Source organism: Struthio camelus, chromosome Z, assembly GCF_040807025.1.
Source record: "Struthio camelus isolate bStrCam1 chromosome Z, bStrCam1.hap1, whole genome shotgun sequence".
Classification (NCBI taxonomy): Eukaryota; Metazoa; Chordata; class Aves; order Struthioniformes; family Struthionidae; genus Struthio; species Struthio camelus.
This window is the reverse complement of record NC_090982.1, coordinates 58231527-58256283: the sequence shown is the minus strand read 5'-3', so window position 1 is coordinate 58256283 and position 24757 is coordinate 58231527. Positions and strand designations below refer to the sequence as shown.

The 24757-nt window shown below is 40.7% G+C and overlaps 1 protein-coding gene across 8 annotated transcripts in view; it reads right to left on the bottom strand.

Annotated features, from left to right (window-relative positions):
* The window catches only part of LOC104144886 (hyaluronan and proteoglycan link protein 1), a 67536-nt gene that overhangs the window by 21633 nt on the left and 21146 nt on the right, over positions 1–24757 (bottom strand). For 4 of the 8 annotated variants that reach the window (XM_068928528.1, XM_068928529.1, XM_068928531.1 and 1 more), the window contains exons 3-4: positions 13426–13551; positions 315–689 (exon numbers count right to left, since the gene is read on the bottom strand). In XM_068928528.1, coding sequence (XP_068784629.1) covers positions 315–689; positions 13426–13525 — 475 coding nt within the window. In that variant the 5' untranslated portion in view covers positions 13526–13551. Of the gene's footprint in view, positions 1–314; positions 690–13425; positions 13552–14176; positions 14358–14831; positions 15070–24757 lie in introns of those variants that run through there. The other 4 variants (XM_068928534.1, XM_068928533.1, XM_009676096.2 and 1 more) reach the window with 3 other exon arrangements.

Genomic DNA, 24757 nt, shown 5'->3' with positions numbered 1-24757 from the left:
TAAAGTGATAGGACCAAATTAAAAACATATGGAGTTCTTCATACTATGCTTGGTCCTTTTTTTGGCTTTCCTCACACTAGGGCTCACTGGGGGATGAAAATGCTGTAGGCTAGTATAAGTTATAGAAGTCCTAATGTTTTTATAACTTATGATGGCGCTTATAGGCTGCCAGGCCAAGATCCCCAGAGTGCAATGAATCCCACTTCTCAGCTTGTTGTTATCACTGATAATACAATACTGGCGGTATTAGGAAAAGCAGGCATTTGTTAACACTGCCCATGTCTAAATTTAAGCAGAATTCAGGTGTTACCTACCTTCTAAATTCAGAGCTACCACTGCTGTATCATCCTCTAATCCTTCAATCACCTCACACTTGTATCTCCCGTAATCCTCTAGCATGATATTTGTGATTATAAGAGAGGCATCATTCTCGCTGCTTTCCTTTAGAAATGCTCTGCCCTGGTAGTTTCCGTAACTCTTTCTGTGATGTCCCATTGCAACAAAGACGTCCACTTCTTTGAGGTAATCTGAGGTGAGTTTGGTCCACTTGACCCGGATTTTGTGGGTTCCTGAGCCAGCTGTTGATGTGTGTTCATGGTAAAATTTACATGGCAGTGTGACATTGCCACCCCGGTGCGTGAAGACTTTAGTTTGTTCTGCTACCACAAGTAGACGGGGTCCATTTTCTTCTAGGATTTAAGGAGAAAAATAAAAACAAGAATTAGTCTGCATTCTGCCATTTATAGAATGGATATTTGACCAATGCATTATCTATATTATACCATAGGTCTGCAGAATCAGTTCCCTTCAATCATTTTGTACCTATGCAGCAAATAGTGTATAAGCTAGTAGCATATAACTATTCACTTGGTCGCACACATAAAGGCTGGTAACACACATTTGAAGTGAGATTAAATAGCAAGATACAGCTTTATTTCTCACTCTGTATACTTAGGAAAGTGGTGTGTGTATACTTCCAGAGAGAGAGAAAGGGCAAACAGGTTCCCAGCATTGCCCACTCTGTAGCGAGAGGACATCCTATGTAATCCGTGGTCACGATAATAGGGTTATATTGATTGGATTAATTTGGAGGTACATGTAGGGTTTGAGATCTTTCCCTCCCTTCCCTCCCAACTGCATAGTCAAATAGCTTGTTAAGAGATCTCTTGCCTTTAAGACCTTGATTCTGCACATCTGATTGCACAGGACATCACAGCCAGGGGTGGTATTGACTGCATTAACTGGGAACTTCCCTTGTGTGTTACAGCAACTCCCGTGCCTCCCAGTTTTCTCTGCTATCCAGGTGAATATGGTCATCCATAAAAGGCTCCACACAAACATCCTGTATTTCCCTGTGGGCTGCTACAGGGCTGCCCACCTCCACTATTGTTTTTCATAATTCAATGCTTGGATATGGATTGAGCTCAGATGGCAGCACACAAATCCCATCGTGATCAGGATACAGTGAATCATTCTCATAAGGTTGGAAAAATGTTACTGTATAGATAGCCCTGTCAATATAGACATCAAAAATGGCAGCATAGTTTTAAAATGTCTAATTTTCTATTTGCATTTGATTCTAACCTTTGACTTTGAGTTCCTCTTCTAACACAAATATATCAAAGGAAGGAACTTCAGTTTACCAAAATTGTCTATCACATTCTCCATGACATCCTCAAATCAGTAAAATCCTGTCTTCTTCCCTAACTGACCTCATCTTTTTTTTCCACCCAACCTTTTTTTCTCCCAGTCTTTCAAATCTCTCATTATTTTATCTTTTAGTTCTTGCTCTGAATTTTCACATGACCACATATTTAAATAATCAGCTCCTTTTCTCCTTACCCTTACCTCAGCTTCTTTGCTCCCTTTACTTGCTAGTAAGTCTCTGTTGCTGATGTTACTCTGTTAAGTTATTGCGTTTGTGATAGTCAGGTAGAACAGGTGCTTGCTTCTACCCTTATGTTTCTGAGACTTCTTTGCTATGCTATGCTGTCTTGGGAAAACCCTGGGAAGCACAGGTTTGATGGTGGTGATCAGCTGATGTATCCAAAAGCTAGAATATTTCCTTCTTTAGCACCTCTTGCCTTTCCTGTCACGCATGGTTTGCAAAACTGTTTTAGTAACCTCAGCACTTTTGTCGTTATTGCTGTCTTCTATCACTGGGGACACTGGCTAAAGCTGGCAATGGCTCACCAGTGCTCCACTTACCAGAACAGAGCCTCACTATATGTAACAAATTACCAAGAAAGACTGTAATTGCTTATGTGTGTTCAGTATGTCCATAACTGCCTAGATATGTGATTCTCAAGTCTGAGGCTCAGTCAGGCTCCCACTGACTTCAGCAGAAGCCAAGGCAAACTTCCTGAACGGGGGAATTGCTATAGAGGCCAACTCACTGTCTCTGAAGGCTACCAGCAGTTTTCTGCCAGCTTCAGTGGGCTGGAATCTGGATTTAAAGAACAAAAATCTAGAAATGCATGCAAAAATTTTATCAGCTAGAAATGTATGGATGATGGAAGGAGAAAAAGCCTAGGTTAGAGAAGCAGTGAAGAGAAAGTTAACCTGATGAATAAGCTTTCAATGATGTGCCCATCATACAGTATTTGACCCATCCGATTACCTGTTTATAGCACTGCAAAAACGCACAGTGTGTCTGCAGCCGTGGGGAGTGGAGGGAGGTGTTAAGACTTGTAGTTTGTATACATCTCCAGAAAGTCCCAGGCTTCTGACCAGTGACGGATCTGCTGGCTAAATGATAAGTTCATTCCCTGCAATGGGCAGCTTATGCTTGACTTCACTATCGGTTGATGCCGGCTATACAAAGCAGCAAAAGAAACCTCAGGGCATATAGCATTTTAGGATTAAGCCACCGGCAAACTTGTTCAGGACTGGTAATTTCAAAGACAAGTTCGTTGAATTCAAATGTTGCTTCTGCTTAAGAATAAAAGGTACACCAAACTGTGCAGTTCTTTGTCAGAAAACGCTATGTCAACTAGCTGGAAAACCAGTTTCCCTGAGAATGAACAAGTCTAAGCGCTGGAAGTTGTTTTACTAGAATGAGAGACCTCCCTACTTAATGAAAAATCATCACTGCAAAATAGATCATACGTAATGCCATATAACTGTTTTTCTTCTTTATCTCCTTTCCTCAGGCAAGGCCTGGGGTGCTCTGACAGCAGCACAGCTTTTCCTCCTCGGAGGGGAGCATCTCAGGAGGGAGGTGCTCTGGGGCAGAGCGCAAGGAAGGTTTATCTACTGCTATTTTCACACGAGGTGGAGAAGGAAGAAAGTCAAAGCAGCCGGTCTGCTGCTTTCCCTGTTTCCTCCAGGGACAAAGAAGTTTCACAGACTTCTGTCTATCTTGGGAGGGGAAATGTTATGCTTTTGGGTGGTTATTACCAAGAAATCTGAATCAGAGCTTAACTATGTTGTGTCTTTAATACTGAAATAGGCATGCTAGCAAATATTAGGGGAAAATATTGGGGAAGGAGGGAAGGAGAGTGTGACTCAGGCTGCTAACGCTAGCTCTTTCTAATAACAGCTAGTCAGTGCCAGCGAGGCCTGGAGCGCTGCCCAGAGCATTCTCACTGCTGAGGCTAACGCCAGCGTCCTGATGCTGTCGTGTGCCTCCCTCCTTGCTCTTCCCACCTGCTCTGTCCTTCTGCAGCTGTTATTATCTGGGTTTATATCTCCGTAAATGTGAAGAACGGAGGGGCAGGGAGTCTGGGAAGGGAGAGCTGGGGTGTAACCAGCACAGTTCTTCCTTACCCTGGTACATCTCTTATATCCCTGGAGGTTTAAAGGCAGGTGTAAAACTCAAAATAACACCCCTTCCCCCAACTTTTATAAAGGTCAGTTCTTTCTACAGGCAAGAGATGGTGTGTCCTCTCTCTAGCAAGACAATGGGACAGCAAATAACATTGCTGATACTCCCAGACCTGGGAGAGGAGGATGGAAGAGTCTCTGGCTTTGGAGAAAAAGCAGATGTTAGATTGAGGTGTGCTGCGTAGTTTGCTATTGGGCTAGAAGATATGCAGGCAGGAAGGAGTCAGGATCAAAAATAAGAACTCTGCAGTTTGGCAAGAAGGGAGAATGTCTGTATTATCCAGCAGCCAGTGAAAACCAGGGCCAGATTCACCTACTTGCATATTTTAGGGAGCGTGGCAAAATGAATGGACTTGGTCTTTCAGAAGTGAACAGAGAGAAAGTTAAAAAAAAAAAAAACCCGGAACAAACCAGAACCCAACACAGTGTCATTCCTTAATAAACTCCGAAGAACTGGGGGGCTGATTCTAAGCTAGGTGGATTTGTTTGTTTGTTTTTACATATGAGGGCTGAATATACTATGTAAAAGAGTGGGAAACATGTGCGTGCAACTACTTGTAAGAAGTTCTGTCTGTTCTTTCTGATCTGTATCTCTAGCTTTTTTACCTTACACTTTTAGCCATGCCAGTCCATGTAACAAACTCCATTCTTTTCCCCAAGGTGACAGCCAGAAACTACATATATGTTTATGTTTATTCTCGGCCGACTTGTAGAGCTTTTACTATTCTGTCCACGTTCTGCGCAAGAATCATTGGCTGAATTGCAAACCAAGCTCTTGTATCACCAAGATCTGCTGCTTTGCAAATGTGTCAAGTGCTGGGATAAATCAAGCGATATTTTCATCCTTGCCCTGCTGACAGTTCAAGTTTGGCACATCAGCTGTTGGAATCACCCCTGGGATGTCCCAGGTGCGAGCACATCTAGGCTGTGCCTTCACTGCCTACCGTCCAGGCCGTTCATTTGGCGCTCTGGGAGGACTGAGGCTGCAGCCACCTCACTGAGTAGCAAGTTCTGCCAGCACCTTTAGCTCTTGGACCCAGTATTTCAGCTTACTGCAGTAAAATGCTTATATAAGGAATGACTTTTATATCCTTTCATACAAAAAGCAAAGGTCTGTTGTGAAGCAGTGATCTGATCCCAGGAGATGGGGTAAACAGTGTTTCTGAGGGCTTGTGTGAGTGGCTTTCTGGCTGCTTCCCCATCAGGTTTCTGAAAGGCTGCTCCTTCTGAATAAAGTTATCTTTGTTATCTAAAGGCTGGATTATCTAAATGATGAGTGTAAGATGAAAAGAGTTGGGATAAGTGTTATTGTAGTGCCTAGCATATCACTCAAAGAAGAGAACACTTATTTTTTCCAAGAACTACTTTCTTCAAAAGTACTATCAGAGAATTTGGAAGGTGACTGGCTGCTAAACAGCTATAAACTCTGCAAACAGCAGATAAACCTTTGCTAAATAGTTATCTGGAACAGGACAGTTCAGGTCTTTTTTGGAGATGAGAAAGACCATGCACATGGCCACAGAAGAGCCTCAGGTAACGGACTGATAGCAAGGGCAACCTCCAGCTGTTTTTTCTGGCTGAGAGTGAAGACAGCAATAGCCTGGTTACTAGCTCTGGTCTGAGCTTTGAGGTCAGAACTGGGTGAGAAAGGTTAGCTTGGTGGAGTTTTCAGCCTTCCAGGTGTATTTTGCCTTGTAAGATGGGCAGCAGTGGAGCTGTTACTGTCTGGATTCATTGACTCATACCTATTCCATAACAGAACTAGTCACTACTGGTGACTAATTTGCCATATTTTTTTCACTCCTGCTTCCTGAGTTAACAATTCTGTCTTTTAATTCTCTTCCAAGTTAGCAGCTCCCGCATCTAGGGTGGGAAAGAATCTAGGAAGAGACCATCAGAAGGACAACGGACATTGCCACAAGCATGGAAGGACTAAGCTGTGTTGTCCTCTGTAGTGACGCTGCCTCCGGTTTCTTCACAAGAAGCAAGAGCACAAGCAGAAGGCACAAAACTGAGGGAAAAGGCTCTTTGCTGTGATGGTGTGGGTTGCTCACAGGCTGTGGCCTTTTGTTAATCATCTTGATGCAGTTAGATGACAAAGGCAATATAACACAGAGAGAGCAGCTAGCTAAAGTGGAGTTTGTTCCCATTCCAGAAGCAGTCTGGGGCATGGGGCGGCATACAGCTCGGGAGCTGCCTTCCCTTGCTACAGCACAGCCAGCCACAGATCAGCGCTGACCTGGGAGCTTGCTGGACAGTTCAGCTTTGCTCTTGCTCTGTGGGGCCAAATTGAACACATGTATATCCCCTGGGGGCCAGTGGATATCTTGCCACCGTAAGAAGGCACAGGAGGGAGCGTGCCACCAGCTTGTTTTGCTTTCCACCTGCCATCCCTTTCTCCCTTTTCTGGCTGTTATGCAATTAGCACTGCTGTTCTTGTTACCTTTACTTTGTACGCACCTCACATTGACTTTAGTGTGATTCCCACTTGGAGAAGGACAGTAAATGGATTTTTCTCACACTCTTAGAGCTGTCAGTGTAGTCTCACCTGCTGGGTTGCTGGTTTTGTTCCAAATTCTACTGCTGGACACGTATTCAGGGTGGTTTATTTATGGGAGGGGGGTTGTTATGTTTTGTTTTGTTTTGTTTTGAACTGGCTTCTGTGCTCAAGAGTAATGGCAAGGCAGGTTTGAAAGGCCAGGAAAGTAGTGTGGGGGTGGAGGGGCAGAGTCAGGCCATTAGCTGTGACCTTTGGCAAAAAGATTTAGCCACTTTATCTATCGAAACTATCCAGAACCTTATACTGACCCTGCCATATAACTTGGTTATGCCCATATTTTAGTTACAGAGTAAGAGTTACAGAGAGAATTACAGCGTATGGAAAAAATGTGCATTTTAGAAGAAAAAAAATTAAAGCCAGAAATTTTTTTTGTCTCCTTGAGAGTTTTTATACATCTTTTTTTTTTGTCAGATGAAACTCATATATTGCCTTAGATGTTCCACATTGTTAGCAGAAGATTAGTTAAATAACCCTGTCTACTATCCTACTTGAAATAAACACAGAATTGTTTCTTGCTTTCCTGTAGTATTATCTGGGACTCATTCTAAGATACCCTCACTGTTTCTGTAGAAGTGGCAGATGTTTATTTAAGAATTCAAAAATCATTTCCCTGATAACAATAACTTCCACTAGCTACAATAAATATGCCACTGTAGTATTGATATACATATATGTGTTTGTGTATTAATCAGACAATCTGAAGGGATGAGCATCAGGAAGAATTACACACATTACACTCTTTTCCACCTACTTCTCCTACTACTTGTCTTCTAACTACTTAATAACTAACTACTTTTTTATTTCACTTTTGGAAAAATTCTAAAAACTTTGGTTTGGACAAACATTGGTTGTACGGCTAAGGAAAGGCGTTTGTTATTGGGCCCAAGCATGAAATTCATTTTGTTTATGTCATGAGAAAGAAGACGTAGGCATCAAAGTTCTATGTTTGTTTCCACCTCCAAACTGTCAGGAAAAAATATTTTCTGTGCGTTATTTTTAAGTTTTGACAGACAACTGGCAATAGAGATGCTGATAAATCTTGATTAAGACGTTCAGCTATACAGTTCCAAACAGCAGTACCTGCTCTACCAATGGCAGAGGAGAAGTTTATCTGCCTCTCAGAGACAGATTTATCCGTTTATCTCAGAGATGACAAGATTGAGGTAAACAACTTTTCCTCTGATCCTACGTATTTATGCTGAGTAATACATTGGGGTAAATTGCTAAAGGGGCCACGTTAACTTAAGTTGTTGTTTTGTGGAGACCTAACAGTGCGTAAAACCAGTAGGGAAATAACAAAACTTCAGGCCTTCTAAACTACTCCCTTTACCTTAAATAAGAGAGGAGTGAACTGAAGTGTTTTACATTCTGGAAGCATAATTGCACTTTGAGAAGTGAGTCTGACAATGCTGCCAGGCGGTTCTGTGCCTCTTGCTAATATGTTGGTCAGATCAAATGCAAAGCCCCGAAAGAGGCAACAGAAGATAAAAAGGACCAAAATGATGACACTACTTCTGTACCTCTTCTGCATGGAAGGAACTCTTCACTGGTGGGATGGTATAGCATGACAACTGTTTTACAGGACCAAAATATCGGATAGAACCAGTATGGACCATTTTTAACTCTCGAATTATCTTTCAATGTTGTACATCTGGAATTAGATTCATGCATCAAGTGACAGCAAAAGAATAATTTAAACTGATATTTAGCATGAATCCTTTTTTTCCTGAAATATTTCAGTCTATAATAATCTTTCACAACCAGAATATCTTGGTATCCATAATTTAAGGTCTACTGCAGAATATGCCGTCCTGAACACCTTTAACGAAACCTATGTGCCAACAGGAGGTGAGGCTGTTCTTTGCCCATTGCATGCCGTGAGTATAGACACTTTCTGAAGAAGAAAAGTTTTACTAATGTAAAAGCAGCAGCTCAACAATGAGAAGAGATGGATTATGAGATAATTTAAAGTGTCGTGAATGGCAATAAAAGTAGTATGAAATTTTAAGGGAAAAAATAAATACAAGAAAATGGAAAGAAGTAACAGGTAACATCACGGGAAGTGGGAAAATGAAGAAAGGTGGAGCAAAGGAAGAAAGGCAAAAGGAAAGAGGCCAAGCGTGAGACTTGGGAACACCAGAATTAGTGTATGAGATCAAGTTATTAGTACATCTAGTCTAATATCATGTTTTTAGCAAGTCAGGAAAGTCTAGGAAGCTTCATTCTCCTTTTTGGTTCTATCTTGTTTTCAAGAAGGAGAGGTGGATGGTGCATAAAACTCATCCTCATGCAGAGCAATGGAGGCAGAAATTGCATCCATTTTTGTTACTGATTAATGGGCTTAATTTCCTTTTTTTCCCATAGCACAACATTAGAAAGTTTTCTGCTCAGTTCATGTTCTAATATTTATTGATATGTATAAATATATTGGCACAGAAGGTTCTTGAGAGGCTAGAAGGGCGTGTCTTGTATCCGAAAGTTAAATAAAAATTCATAACACATACATAACAAATTCATTGAAATTCAAGGAAAAGCTAAAATTTGGTTCTTCTCAAGCCAAACTTTGTATTCTCTTCCCTGGCCTTTCTTGCTATATTTCTAAATCTTGAACAAATTGGAGGCATATGTTAAAGATTCCTACTACCCTTAAGAAATTAAGTTGGCAGTTACTGTGATAGCTGAGTCAATTTTGTTTATTTTGCAGAATGGCAACCCACAGAAGAATCTTCTTATCTCTGAGAGATGCTCTGGCTTTTCAAATTTCGAGGAGAATACCCAGAAACTAGAATTTACACTGACAGACGGAACAGAGTTATGCATACAGGCTGAGAAAACAGAAAGGTATGAAAGCTTCATGAGAATCGAGACTGTAAAATATGGGTCTCAGGCTAGAGAGGATCCTAAAGACCATCTCAGCTTGGCTGATATCTATCTAGATTATTAGTGCTGCCATATTCCTACTAGGAATGGACCTACAGAAGCTACACAGGTAGTGTGCTTTGAGGGCATTTTGGGAAGCGTTCAACAAGTGAGAATCATTCAATCTGGGACTTGTCTTGTGGGCGGACACTTCCTAATAGACTGATTGCTAGTCCTCTGTGACTGAGACTGGCGCTGTCTGTAAGAAAAACTCTAAGTGAAGAAATCAGAGGAAATATTTAGGAGAAAATATCTACAGCTAGTGTGATGATAAAGAAGAGGTGTTTAGAAAAGCTGAAAGATGCCATCATTTTAAGAGAGTGGACATCTGAAAGCTTTTTAATAGAAGCAATGATCTACCAATACAGTTCAGAGGAAAATGTAATCAGTGAAATGCTGTTTGTTCTGTTTAGCAAACGCTAAGTCTAGCAGAAGTTTGTGTACTAAAGGAAGGCTAGCAAAATGGGGGAATTAGATCTTCTGGTTCCTGACACAGAACTGTCAAGGGAGACAGAAACATGCTGAAATAGCAGTCAGGGCTGGATATAGTATTAATAGGTGGCTGCTCTTCAGGAAAGTTGTACAGAAAAACAAAGGTGATGAACTAGCTTTGTACATTAGCGCTACAATAGGTTGGGGAAGAAATAAGACATGACGGCAAAAATAAAACAGGATAAGGATCAAAAGCATGTCAGGAAGGACTGTAAGAGAGCTTGCAGTAATAGTAAGAGAAGTCTTCTAAACAAGCATAGGTTCACTTCAGAGTGTGCAATGACTATAGAGATAAAGGTGGTACACAAAACAGAAATGACCAAAGTGCTATATATATACATATGTATTTTTTTTCTACTTTTAGTGAGGTTGGTTTTGATGTTCTGAAGGTGGATGGTGTGATGTAAATGAGTGCACTGTTGTGGAATGAAGACATAAAAGTGAAAGCTGAATTCAGAAAATATAGTGTGTTCAAATGAAAAGGGTGGAAAAACAGGCTCAAATACCAACATCACTGACACTTAGTCTGCCAAACCTGACAGCAGAGATATTAGCTGATCTATCACATTGAGAATGGTACACTAAGTTGCTTGACAAAAGTAAAATGATACATATATGTAAGAAAAGTAATTTAGCCGTTAAGAAACTGATTAGTCTGACCTCAACAGCAAACAGGACTTCAGAACAATTTTTGAAGAAAAATTGTTGAAGGGGAGAAATAATTAGATAGAGTACGTCACTGGAAAGTGGGATAAAAGCAGCAGATGCTTACAAAAGTGTGTCAGACTAATTGATATCAACTATATGATAAAAATGGATATAAAGGGAAAGGCAAATGTGAGGTACTGATCTTCTTGGAGCTCAGGGAAGCAACTGATATGGGAAACATGGGAAATTAGTTAGGATGGAGAACATAGGCGTTTGATGAAAACTTTATTAAGTGGGTAAGGACTAGATACAGGCAAGAGAGACTGCAATTGCTTGGGCTGAAACATAAATGATTGGCCTGAAGAAAGGCCTGCAGGCTTTCTCAAGTATCAGTGGTAAAACTGATCTTCTTTAATATTTCCATTAACTTAACCTTAAAAAACAAATGGGAGTACAGAATGATTAACATTTTTGCATGTTATTAAGCATCACTGATGAGGGGAGAATATATATATATAGAATATTTGGAGGCAGAAGTAGTGTGAAAAAGTGTGATATCATCTAGCAGAATGCAAGATCTAGTATGAAGAATTTCTGCTCTAAACCTTGTACTTATTAATGGCAAGTGATAGTGAAGGAGAATAACTGCTATATGTTGTCTGTCACGGTAGATTATTGATCAGCACTGCAGAGTGGCGAGGGAGAGGGTAGATCTGAACCCAAGGTCTAATTAGCAAAGTGTTGCTAGCTGACAGGCAGAAATATTAACGCCAGCCTAAGATCTTATGTCAAACACAATTCTGGCTGGTCATATTCAGGTAGTACAAATTCAAACAACAGGTGTATGGAAGAACTGTTAAAATCATGAGGCTACTGGAGGTTATACCATTAGAGAAGGATTTGAAATGTCAGCTGTAAGGGGATACGATATTTATTATTGTTTTAAAGTCAACATCAAAGAAGAAAAAGAATTATTTGAAGCCAAGGAATAATATTAGGACAAGAACAAGGCCATGCAATGGCTACAAATATATGTGTAGAATTAGAAGCATTTCTTAAGTCAGAAGAATAGGGGCTAGAACTACCTTTCAGATTTGAAATCCAGCTAGTATAAAAAAGAAAGTCAGTGTATGGGAGATTACATGATGTGCAAAAAGGGAACAGAAGACAGTTGAATTCATTGACTCAGGAGATCCCTTTCAATTCTCTGTACGTGACTATGCTACAGTTCTCTGCACCTTTTGTCATTCCAAAGTATTCCCAAGCTTATAGCACATGAGGGAGGCACTGCCTTCCTTAATGTAATGCAAAATACTTTTTGTACAGATCTATAACATGTGTTCCACAGACTTCCCTGATTTATAGCTCATTTCCAGGTGTACCTCAGCTCACATGTTTATGCAGCATTGGGCAGAACACAATCCCAAGCCTGATGTGATTCCATAGTGCAAAGAAGAAGGTATAAAATTAATAATAAAAATATCAAGTTCTGAACTGTTTCTTTCTTTTTGATTTGTCGTCTGTGTATTTCAGAGCCTGAATCAGCTGATCTTCAAAGCTCATGGTAGAGCTCAATTTCAAGCACTATCCAGCTTGCCTTCAAGGAATAAACTTTTGAGGTTCGGAGTTGAGGCTTTATGGACCATCTTGAAACTTTTATCAGTTTTGAACTATTTAGCAGTAGAGTCACTTGCAGACTGCACTGTATATACACTGAAAGACTGATGATAAGTGAACTGTATGACTTGAAAATAAACTGCTGAGTAGTCAAGTTTAAGATATACAGATTAAAGAAAATTAATTTTGATTTGGTTTAATTATATGCACTAAATTCCTCTTCCCAAAGATAAACAAAAACTTCAGAGTTGGAATTTTACTCTGGGGAATGAACGTTCATCATCGTCTAACAACAGGGAAATGTCCTCATTTTGATATAAAGATTTACTTGACTTTCATACTGTGAGTTTCCTTAGAATGAAACCAGCTATCTCTTATTCTTTATTTGACCTTGAAAATTCAAGTGTCTGTTTTAATAGGTGCAGAGTACCTTCAACTTCTGTGACTTTCCTGGCACCGTTAAGTGCTCAGGCTCTCTTAGTATCCCACCCTGACTCTATTATTCATATTTATAAGGAAGCTCAAATAACACAGTTTGCCAGTTGTTGAGAGAAAGAAATCAAACTTTAAAGAGAGATAGAGGGAAAAATAATGCTGTGCTGCTTAATTTTGCAATATTAATTTTAACTAGCCTCAGTAAGTGTATAAATGAAAGGAGGAAAATCTTTCTTAGTTCTGCCTCTCCTTACTGCATAAATCCCCTATTTTTTCTTATACAGGATGACCCTCAATGACTGAAGCTGGGACTGAAAAAACAGCTGCATTGTACTGCAGATTCCAATCCTGCTACAGCTATAAGCTGTAGGATTCAAATGAACCAAACAGGATTATGCTGAAGGGCAGTATAATACTTAGTGTGAATAAAGGTATGAGGAAAGACACATTTCTTTTGGGGTAAGCTACTTTTTTTTCCCTCCCTCATGTTTAAATAGCCCAATTATGATCTCAGATGTATTGGGTCTAAATAATAAGCAGCAATTATTTTCTGTGATATGACGATTTATATATGAGTGCCTTCTTAAAACAAATGTATTCCACAATAAACTAAAGGTATTTCAGTCCATTGCAGTTGATTATTACTTGCATGCTTTTTTCTTTACCTTAAGACAGGCTGTCCTTTACTCGCTAATCTCTGCAAGGTTGTGACTAAGTGCTGTTAGACTGCGTAACTTTCATGTTTTTACATTTCTTAGAAATAATAATAATGCAATTGAATCAGAAAACAAAAGGTTCAGTCACCAGTAATAGTATTAAAAATAGTGCAGCAGAATGAAAAATTAAGGATCATTAAGCATATCATTTTATCTCCCTTAGCAGTCTGAAGATACTGGTACTATATCATGGATATAGCTGTATTTGCTTACCTTGAATGTGAATAATACTTTCATGCTCCAGACTTGAGTTGTCAGGGTGAGGTTCAGCCCAGCAGATAGAAATCAGCACCAGAAAAAGTAGACTCCTCATCTTTACAATCAAAAGAATCTTCTTCACTGTGAAGGCGTCAGACACAAAGAGGCTTGTGAAATTTTGGAAACCTTTACAATGTTGCACTGCCCAACTTGTTACAGCTAGTGATCTTGTAATGGATCTTGTAATGGATCTATAACATATTTAACCCAGTCAGCTGAAAAAGTTACAATAGCTAGTAGTTTTTCAGATGTGAAGATTGGACCTTTTTATCATGGGTTTTCATTAAATGAAACTGGGAATCAGTATTTAACTCTGCCTATGCAAAAAAACAACATGAAAGAGTAAAAGCACATACACAAAAATGCACAAACCAAACTCCTTGCAAAACCATATGTAAGTAACACTAGTGTTTGAGAAAACTGTTTCAGTGTACTTTTGCTTTTCCAAAGATACTCTAAATCTGGTCTATCAATACAGTTAAAATGATCTAAAGCTATCACTATGTCTATATTTACTGTATGATGAAATCTGCTGACGGCAGATTTCTAGGATTAGAACAATTTTTGCATAGCTTTTGACATTTTAATCAAGACTGCAAGTTAACTTAGCAGTCAGGGTGGTAAGTTTGCTTGATCTAAGCACTAAAGATGACAAAACATTTCTCAGGCTGATCAGAAAGGTCTATTTGATTTCAGATCCACTTACCATTTTAAAGGATGCCTAAATATACAGTGAAATGTTGGAAACCATGCACAAAGTAGGTTAGAGTTGTATATGCTACCACTGCAGTTGCCCTGATTGATTTTTCATTCATTTCTACCTAGAATGCTGACGCACTAACTTAGCGTGCCAGGTAGGGTCTCTGCAGTCAGCAGAGCTGAGCGCTGCAGGGAAAATCTCTGCCAGCCTCTGAGTAGTAATTAGGCAAATGTAGACCTGAAATAGATAAGAAGGCATAAAATACAAGAACTTTCAGTCTGATGTCTGTTCTGTAGCAATCATTTTTAGGATCCTGAATTCTTGAAATAAAGGGCAGTTATTTCCCAACTTTGTCTTTCAAGATTTATTCCTCCAACTGTCAGATAAAGACAGCATGGTTAGTATGCTCTTTCTAATCCACAGAGAAGTTTACATTCCTCTTTTGCCTCTAACAGAGCTATCACAATTGCAGGGTGCTCTTGGTCAGAACCTAGTTCAAGATCTGAGCTTTGCAAACAGCCTCTGTCCCTGAATAGATTTAAACCTCCTCGTGTTTCAAATCAATATCCAAGTATTGTAATCTGAGCCTGTCTCTGTTGTGGGCTATAAGGCACAAATGTTATTGCCATTTTTTTCATAGCAGAACATGCATGTTACTTGCCTGTCCCTCCATTTCTTCAAAAGAGCTTATGTGAGAGTCCAGAGTCAGTTCAGCATCCCTTATTGTGGTGTATCTAGAGGTAGGATAAGTGATGACTGCATGCTATTTTCCAGGTGGTCCACACTCAGTAACCCAAGGCTCTCCAGCCACTCCCTCTTTCCTGAAAAGCTTGGCAGCCTGATGACCTCCATTCTGCAGAGCAAGGACAGATGTGGCTCCCCCTAGAGCACATCAGTCTGAGTTTGCAGGCACTGGTGAGGTCACACAAGAGCAGTGAGGTGTTCCTCTTTCCTTGTGGGACTGCCAGCCTGCTGGCTCGAGACACAGCAGAGTGCCCGTGTGTCAAAACACATTGCTCTTTCACAACTCCCACGTTAGGCATTTGATACATTTTTGTCCAAGAGGGAAAAAAGCTCCTGTTTTTTTTTCTTTCTTTCTTTTGGCTAAGGACTGAAAACTAATTTTTTTAACTGGTGAAGGAGAGTTACCCGTTTAAAAATAGCCTGGTTCACAATGCAGTTTTGATTTTGAAGCAGACCATGAGATGTTTACATCAAGGCCCTTCTGTTTTCATTCCTGTCTCCAGCTTTGAGCCCACACTGGCTCCAAAAGACCCTGAGCACTGCAAAGCTGCTGCTGTTCTGCAGTGAACCAGGCTGTACTGAGTCAACACAAGCTAGGAAGGAATAAGGCCAGCAGGGGCTCTAATACCAGCTCTGAGGGTGCCTTAACTGCTCAGTAACACTTCAGCTCTATACCCATCTCTCTTCCACAAGCCTGCTCTTTTTGATGGTGTTAGTGAGAAGCACACACAGACCCAGCTGACAGATAGTACTGCCCTTTCTGGGGACAGCACCTCCTGCTTACCAAAACTGTGTGTGCAGGGACTGGCAACCCACTGTGGGATAAGAAAGATTTATTTTCTGGTTGCACGAATGGGGATGCCACACCTGCCCACCTTTCCTTATCAAGATCACCTTCATGTAATGAAGAAAAGCCCTCCATTTCCCTAGAGCTTCCCTGGGGCAATGGCTGTCAGAACAAGCAGTTTCAGGATTAGCCTGTTGAACTGAAGGGGCAGTACACAGCTTTCAGAGATAATTCAGTTTATTTGCAGATACAGACAAATGTTACTCTGCACTCATGTGAAAGCATCATACAAGCAGGGTAAGAGGCAGATGAGTTCCTGACTGGCGGGAGACTCCAGAAATCTGTCCTTCCTTTTTTTCTTCCTCAGCCTCCTGGATGCAGCTGAACAAGTCTGTCTGTCACATGCCACAATTATGGTACAAAATCAGCCTCAGAGTTTTGATCTGTAGATTCAGAGGGTTTTTGGAGGGAAATACCAGATATGGTGGTGCTTTAATTTTGATACTAGACAAAGTGACTATGGCTGGACCATTTGGTTTTCTGTAGTTGTTAAGGATGGAAAGGACAGCCAAGTGTTCGCTGTATGTGCAGGAGCACAATTAGCGTGTGTGCGTGGCTGTGCTTTCTCTAGCTCCAGTAAAGCTCATCTCCACTGCTAAAGGATGTTTTCGTCTTTCAAAGGCCCCAGATTGTACAAAAATAGCAAGAACTTCAAAGCTATTTCACGGGGAGCAGATGCTTAACCCAGAGAAAATTTATCTATCACCTATCCATGCTTAACTCACCAAGCATTTTATATTTGTTGTTGATCAACTGAGAGTAAAGTTTTAGCTGGGCAAAGGTGTGCTTTTGAGGGATAGTTCAACCCTTCATTCAAGTCTGAGCAACTCTAAGGCTGCTCCAGTTCCTTGCCATCTGCAATGGCAGTGAAGAAAGTGAGGCTCTTCGAAGTCAGGTCTACCCTGACCTTGTACCAGTCTCCTCCAGGAATTCCCCAGGATGGGAGCTAGGGCATAAAGCCAGAGCCAGTGTAAAGCAACTATACAAGGCCAAGACTCTGACCCTTGCTGTTTTGTAGGTTATCCAAAAAGCAATTAGCCAGAGGAATTTTCATCCTCAGCTCTAGCCAAAGAAAAAGAAGTCAGACTCCATTTCTGCAGCAGCCTGGGAAGACCTCAGGGGAGAAATGATAGGTGTGGATGTTTTCATATTAAAATTAATAAAATTATGGCTGAGAGTCAGTGAATTTTCAAGGAAAAATGGTAATGGTTAGTCATACTCAAGAAATCTGCATTGGTTTCAATTACTGTAGTTTATACAATCTGCTGTCTCCCTAGACAGAGACACTAAGCTGAATATTAATTTTTAAAGGGAGATCTCAGGGCTCAGGGAAGTGATTACGGGGACTTTCTATTAAGTTTTTAATTTCTCTAAAGCCATTCATTCTTAGATGCAATTTGAAATTCTGATATTAATCATTATTTCCTATGCCATCATTTCCTATACACAACCATAACTGATTTACTGCTGGCAAATCTAAAAGACTATAAAATACTGCTATTTGCATTCTAATATAATATTCTGAGAATTAATAAAATGCCTTCAGTTAATTCAACTACATATGTAAGAAACAACTCTCTGAAGAAGACAGAGTACTGAAAAATGCAAATAAGGTTACACATCAATCTTTGTTTTTACTACAGCAACACTTCTTATTTATTGCTGTAGCTACCTTTGAGCTACTGAATACAAGAGCAGCCACACTGTGTGAGGTCAAAAGGTTGTCTAGCTCAATATTTTCTCTCTAACAGTGGTTAAAAGTCTAGGAAATGATAATGTTTATAGGAATTAATTTTTATCTTAACAATAGTGATATCCTGCATCAAAGGCTTGCTCTCCTTGCTTCCCTGAGCTCAGGCTATGGAAACCTGAGCTCACAATGATCAAGAGCATATGGTGATGCGACCACCATCTCATATGATTCAGTTGCTGTCACTTTCACTATGATAAGATGGGTGCTTGAACGAGCCATAAGCGCTTGCCTAACTCACGCAAAGAACTGGCTGCTTTTGTGGAAACATCCCTTCTGTTCACAGAATCACAGACTGGCCAAGGTTGGAAGGGACCTCTGATGGTCATCTAGTCCAACCTCCCTGCTCAAGTAGGGTCACCTAGAGCACATTGCACAGGATCACGTCCAGGTGGGTTCTGAATATCTCCAGAGAAGGAGACTCCACAACCTCTCCGGGCAACCTGTTCCAGTGCTCACTCACCCTCCCAGGAAAGAAGTTTTTCCTCATATTCAGATGGAACCTCCTGTGTTTCAGTTTGTGCCTGTTGCCCCTCATGCTGCTGCTCGGCACCACTGAGAAGAGTCTGGGCCCATCCTCTCGACACCCTCCCTGTAGATATTTGTATACATTGATGAGATCCCCTCTCAGTCTCCTCTTTTCCAGGCTGAACAGGCCCAATTCTGTCAGCCTTTCTTCATAGGAGAGATGCTCCAGTCCCTTAATTATCTTTGTAGCCCTCCACTGGACTCTCTCCAGGAGTGCCATGTCTCTCTTGTCCTGGGGAGCCCAGAACTGGACCCAGTACTCCAGGTGAGGCCTCACCAGGGCTGAGGAGAGGGGCAGGATCACCTCCCTCCACCTGCTGGCAACACTCTGCCTAATGCACCCCAGGAGACCCTTGGCCTTCTTGGCCACAAGGGCACACTGCTGGCTCATGGTTAGCTGGTTGTCCACCAGCACTCCCAGGTCCTTCTCTGCAGAGCTGCTTTCCAGCAGGTCAACCCCCAGCCTGTACTGCTGCATGGGGTTATTCCTCCCCAGCAGGTGCAGGACCTTGCACTTGCCTTTGTTGAACGTCAGGAGGTTCCTCTCCGCCCCTCTCTCCAGCCTGTCCAGGTCCCTCTGAATGGCAGCACAGTCTTCTGGTGTGTCAGCCACTCCCCCCAGTTTAGTATCATCAGCAAACTTGCTGAGGAGGCACTCTGTCCCTGTTTTAGATCTCGAGACTGAGATTCCCTCACAAACATCCATATGCCCATAACAACCCCAAAGAAAAGGGTATTGTAACAACATACTTTGCCATCTTTTCACATGTGTAACTTCATGGTGCAAAGAAGGTTTAGAAGGAGAGGAAGCTAAAAGCAGATACCTGCAGAAGAAAGAAATGAGGTACCAGTGCAGAAGGACTGAGAGAAAACCAAACTCCTGGGACAGACATATGCAACTTCTTTATAAAGGGCTCTATTGCGCTTTTCACTGTATTTAACAACGAGCAGTAATTAATGTCATCTAAAATAGATGATGGAATCAGTAAAATCAGTCTGAATAATTTAGGGCTGAAATAGCCCCCTGAGATCTGTAGACTAGTCACATCTAGACTCCTTACAAGAGGGGATTCAGTGTCCTTCTTGCAATTAGCATTTCTTGTGGCTGGCTGAAGACAGCTTCCCACTCAGCACGTGCAAGCAACACTTAGGAAGCAACTGCTCATCTCTGTATTGATTACACCAGGAGTGCAAGTGTTCTGACATCCTGGTAGCAGTGACACACTCATTTTAGATGTTTTGATGCCAAAAGTAGGCATCTAAAGTAGGCAGTATGAAAGTCAGCCTTGTTCTTAAAGGGAACCTAGCTTCTTATAAGGGTAAGTATTCACAGTCACTTTCAAAGCACTTTCTATCCTCCCAAGGTAAGGGTACAACACTTGGTTCCAGCTACAGATTTAAGATGTCAGTTAGCAAAATAAGATGAAAATGCACTTCCTGCTCTGATGTGCCCTTACACCATCTAGTCTAGATTCTACTTTTCACTTATTTTGCTGAGAAGAAAAGCTCTCAGTGAAAAAACACCCCAAGCTGATGGAATTAAGGTTAGATAGATTCTGTAGATTACTCCTCATGTTAAACTATTCTTCCAAGGAAATTTTGCTGATGTCATGGCAAAGGGAAAGAACAAGATGGTGTAGGAATGGAAATGGTCATGTGCTCAATTAGAATGACTTAGAGTAAGTTTTCCAACACCTCCTCCCGTGCTACTTCATCGGTTGAGGTTATTTGGAAATTTGTGAGGACCATGTAAGTCTTGGGGCCATTTAAAGTGCCAGACGGTCAATGTCTGGATAACAGGTTGTCATAGTAGTTCTCTAACCATAGGCAGAATAGTTCAGTGGAAAAACAGCATGACCATTCAAAGACATCTGGAATCCCCTTGAGTCTATTAATTCCCTGGGAAGAATGCTGATAAATTGCTTGCAGGGAGAAAGAAAATATCTTTAAGATCTCTGAAGTGTCTGCCTTGTGTTAGAAATGAAATTTATTCCAGACACATAGGGCAACAATGATAACAATACTTAGGTCATTATTCATAGAGTATAGCCAAGGTCATGTGGTCCGGCTTTATGACTAGAAGTTAGAAAATTTAGTACTGTAGGCTTAGTGCAAACACGGATAAGAAAAATGTGCTGCAGTTAAGCTCTATCATTGACAGAATACTGGTCACTCAGTGCTTTGAATAGGTTTCTTTCTTAAACTGAACTATATACATTCACCTTTAGATCAGGAATCTGGACATTTTTGCTTGAGTAAAGCACCATCACTTGGCGTATAATAGGATCAGGTTCATTATGTGTTCTTTGATAACACAAAGCATGATGCTATAGAAAGGGAGTGCTGTATTTTACTATGTAAAGTGGATTTGCTAGTTTGCAGTCCCCTTCCTTAGTGACAGTGGCTATTGCAATCTCCACATCTCAGTGGTTTTCAAAGAACTTCTGCAATCCAGCTCAAGAGCTAGCTCTTCAGCTAGGTCATGCTTGCGCTCTGTTATCTTCTTACTGTGATGCCCACAAGCCTCTTTCAGCCTTGAGTAACCCCTTTCACTGGAGGTCAGTATGGACACTTGATCTCTCTTCCCTCATTTTGTTTTGATTCTCAGTCATGTTTATGAAGCTATTTTTCATCACTGTTTTGCCCAGGTCTTTTCCTATTATCTATACTTCTTCAAGGTGCAGCCTTTGTTGCAGCTATAGTTCCCAGGTACCTGAGCAACTTTTGTAAGGCTATTTGCTTTGAGAAGTTCTACCAGAGCCTTTTCAGCATCTCTAGCCTCCACCCTATTACTGCTTCCCCTCTTTATCCCAAAGAAGCTTTTCTGTCCTTTTCTCTGCAGATTTTCTTCCTGCTTCCTCTTATCAACAACTAGGTGGTTTACAAGTCCACATGAACAGATTCAGTCTAACTTGGGTCTCCTGTGTCCTAACAGTAGATGCACAACCAACCCCTCATAATACAATTACAGGACACTGCCAGTTCTTTTTTATATGCTTGGATTTTTTTTTTACATAATGACATAAATACATAATGACTTATGTTTCTGGAGGGCTCTTCCCACAAATCTTGATGAAAGCTAGATGCCCATCTCCTTTGGATCATTAAAAAAAAATCCCATATATGCTATATCATTACATAGGTTCTTGGAGACCATTCTTTTTACTTGTTTATATATTATTATACTTTTAATAATTACTATGGTTGATTTTTTTTGTCCATAGTGAAATAGTAAAGAATTTTATTTAAAGATCACTCAAGAGAACAGATGTTCTATTTAGTTAGCTTTAGATTAGGACATTTGAGTAGGGACACTTTGAGATTGTTAGTTCTCACTGGTCACCTTCAGATTACTAAGCTTCAAAGGAGCAGTAGTAACTGCCTGGCAGCTAAGCTTGGCCAGGTGCATGACCCAGGATGACAACAAACAAATTTTTCTAAATCCCTGATCTTGTTTCCTATCTTTCTGTGGTGAATGGTAGCTCATCTGTCCTAAAACCAATGCCATCTGTAGAGAGTACAACACTAGAAAGCTGCCTAAAAACTACTGATGCTTTGATGCAGATCTAAAAGATTTACAAGAGCTAAGTCTTGTTCAGTTTCCACCAAGTACAAGAGTAAACTATCCGGGAAAACTGATTTTCCACACTGAAAACATAACAACCCCAAAACCTAAATCAAAGAGCACTCCCTTATGAGGAAAAAAAAATGCAAGAAATTTCCTTTCCTGTGTAGGAAATATTGTGAAAGTTAATGGAATGGGAAAGTTAGGAAATGGTCCATGTAATGATAATGCGCTGGAAATATGCAAATAGGCCAGATCCTGAGTGTTTTAGGTAAGGGAGCTACAAAATTTCTACCCTGACTGTGTCAGGATTAATTTGATGAAGTTTTCATTCCTTGACCCCATTCAAGCTGACTATACCTGCAACATAAAAATAAACACACACACACACACACACACACATATATATAAACAGTGCCTGCACACCCCTGAAGGATGCCACTATTCAACGGACCAGATGCACTGCCAGACTTGCTGGGTGTGGAGCCCAGCTCCAGCCCCTTCTGAGGATTTACTGGCAGCCTACCATTTTTGGCATGGATCCCAGTGCAAAGCATAAAATGGGCCCCCTTATCCAGCCAACTGTGAGTGCTAAAGTCTATCATCTTGCCTCTTCTCTGTGGTCCAACAACTGCTCTGTCTGCACTCTCAATGTCATTGAGAATAACTTTAATAAGCAACTCCATTTTTTCCTCAAGAAATAGTAACAGTAATAAAACACTCTGCATATTTTTTAAACTGCTGTTGCTTGTTGCTAAAGCAAGTCTCCACTGAATCACTGCTTTTAAGACAGTAAACAACTTAATTTTACCACAGCAGTGTTTTCATGAAACAGCTGCTTCTTACTGCAATGATACATATGCTTCTTCTGGGTATTCAATCACAAGGAATTAGCTGTTGGTGCAGCCAGATCAAAGCCATATGGGGATCACTTGTAAAAGTACAATTCTGTCAACATTTTTGTAGATTGAATTAATCAGCAATCAATGGCAAGACACACAGAGATCCGTTATTCTAAAGAGGAGGGAGGTCTAGAGGTTAGGGCAATAGTTCAGACTTTGGGGGACAAAAGTTCAGCTCTCCCTTCTCTGGCCTTACTGTGGGACCTTGGGGAGCAGGAGGCAGTGGGGAGAGGTCACTTTGTCGCCGTTCACTCACTCACTGTGGCACAGGGCAACAGTATTTTCTGTTGTTCAGCGGGTGGTGCGGAGATAAGTATAGTCCTCATTAGAAGGAGCCCGCACATTACTGCAATGAGGGAAACATCAGTTTCTAGCAGAAAATTGGACCTCTTCCTTGCCAGTTACAAACACCACATGCTTTCATGTACTGCCATACAAGAGGTGGACATATGTGTATGTGCATACATATAGGCAGATGTTTACTTACATGTTACCAGCCTTACTCCTGCTTTTCTTAAATATGTTTTCACCACAAAATATTAAGACTGAGAAACACTGGAAAAACACATGAGTCATACGATTGTTGGTTAACTCATTGTCAGTAAAATTCTACTGGAAACAAATAATGAACATTTCTAAGATTGTGGATTTTTCTAAGACAATTTATCTAAATAAACATAACACTTCCAAACTTTATTGCTAAATGATGTTACCTCAATATTATGCATACATTTTTTTTTTGCTTAAAATACAATAAACATGAGTGGAAATGCCATAAATTCACTTTATGGCCTGAAAGCAGGGCTTTTGTTTTGAGTAAGATAAGTGCATGACATTCAATTATTTATAAAAAAAAATATTCTTTGCGAGTTTACAGATATGATAACAGAGACTTGCACAAACATCCTTTGTCAGTTAAATGTGAGAAAGATGCCAAAAATAAGACTATATTCAAAGCTCCAGAGTCTATATCTACCAATTGCAGGTATAGGAAAATGGCGATTGTGGTTCTGCATTTTGAATCAATTAAGTTAACAGCTGCACTAGAAAAAAATAGAAAAATAATTTATTGGAATCAAGAGGAAAAGATAGTCATTTGAAAACTAAGGTTATGTCTTGTCCAAATGTCTTGGCAGGTCTTGTCCAAATATATCAGGGAACCTGGAATGGTTCTCTGTGATGAGTGAGTGGCAAATGTAGTGCCAGGGGAGCAGAAAAGCTTTGCCACAGGTAGAGCATACCAGACTAGTTCTGTGTTTTTATAAGAAATTGATATGATGCCACTACTTGGTTTCCTGTAAAGCAACAAAACTTTGGCTATGATTCAACCTGGAAATTATTATTTAGGATAGAGGAAGCAGAGACTGATATAAGAAGATAAGGCCTTTTAAAAAGGGGAGATGATATTATAGTTGTTTTTAGAAACAGGAGTTACCAGACAAGTTCAAGGGGTAACCTTGCGACTATGTTTATTTAAATGGGGTATTTTAATTAAAGATCTGATACAACATGTGGATATATATGAATTTAATCTGTGGCTGGTACTGGGTTGGAAGTCATTGTCCATATGGAGAGGATGACGCACATGGTACCAGATTAACTGGCTAACGCAAGATGGCCTCTGGGAGTGCTGGCGTAGAAACCGATGGGTTTGGTGATCAAGCAGAGCTGGAATTATCACTCTGTATCCCCACAGCCCTGGCAATGTCTCCTCCAACTCCAAAGCACTGGCAAAGCCTTCAGACACGCTACCTGCCATCCCGGCCCCTGTATTCAAGTCGCAGGAACTTAACGTAGGACACACGCAGACAAGGGTTTATCAGGGCAGCCAGAGGAAAGGCAAACCCACCTTATGAAGAGCTACTAAAAGAACTTGTTTTGTTTTGCCTGGGAAAAAAAAGCTGAGCCTGGACAAAATTGCTTTCTATAAATCTGTGTCACAGGGTAAATGCCAGAGAAGAAAAAGGCCATTTCAGCTAAAATTTAGGAACAGAACAAGTGGGGCCATAAATAAATATAATCTAGAAAGTAAATGATATTAAGCTATAAAAAACTGGTATGGTCTTCCTCAAGACTAGGTGCGTTGGGGGGAGGACAGCAAGAAACAAAGCTGGTTTTAAAGTGGGACTTGCACACGCTATGAAAATTGCCTGGGCTGAAAGGGGGCCAGGATAGGAGAGGACGAGGCTCATGACGTAGGGGTCCCTTTAGTTGTTTGTTCTTGTATTCCTCATTTTAAGTAAAGCCCTTG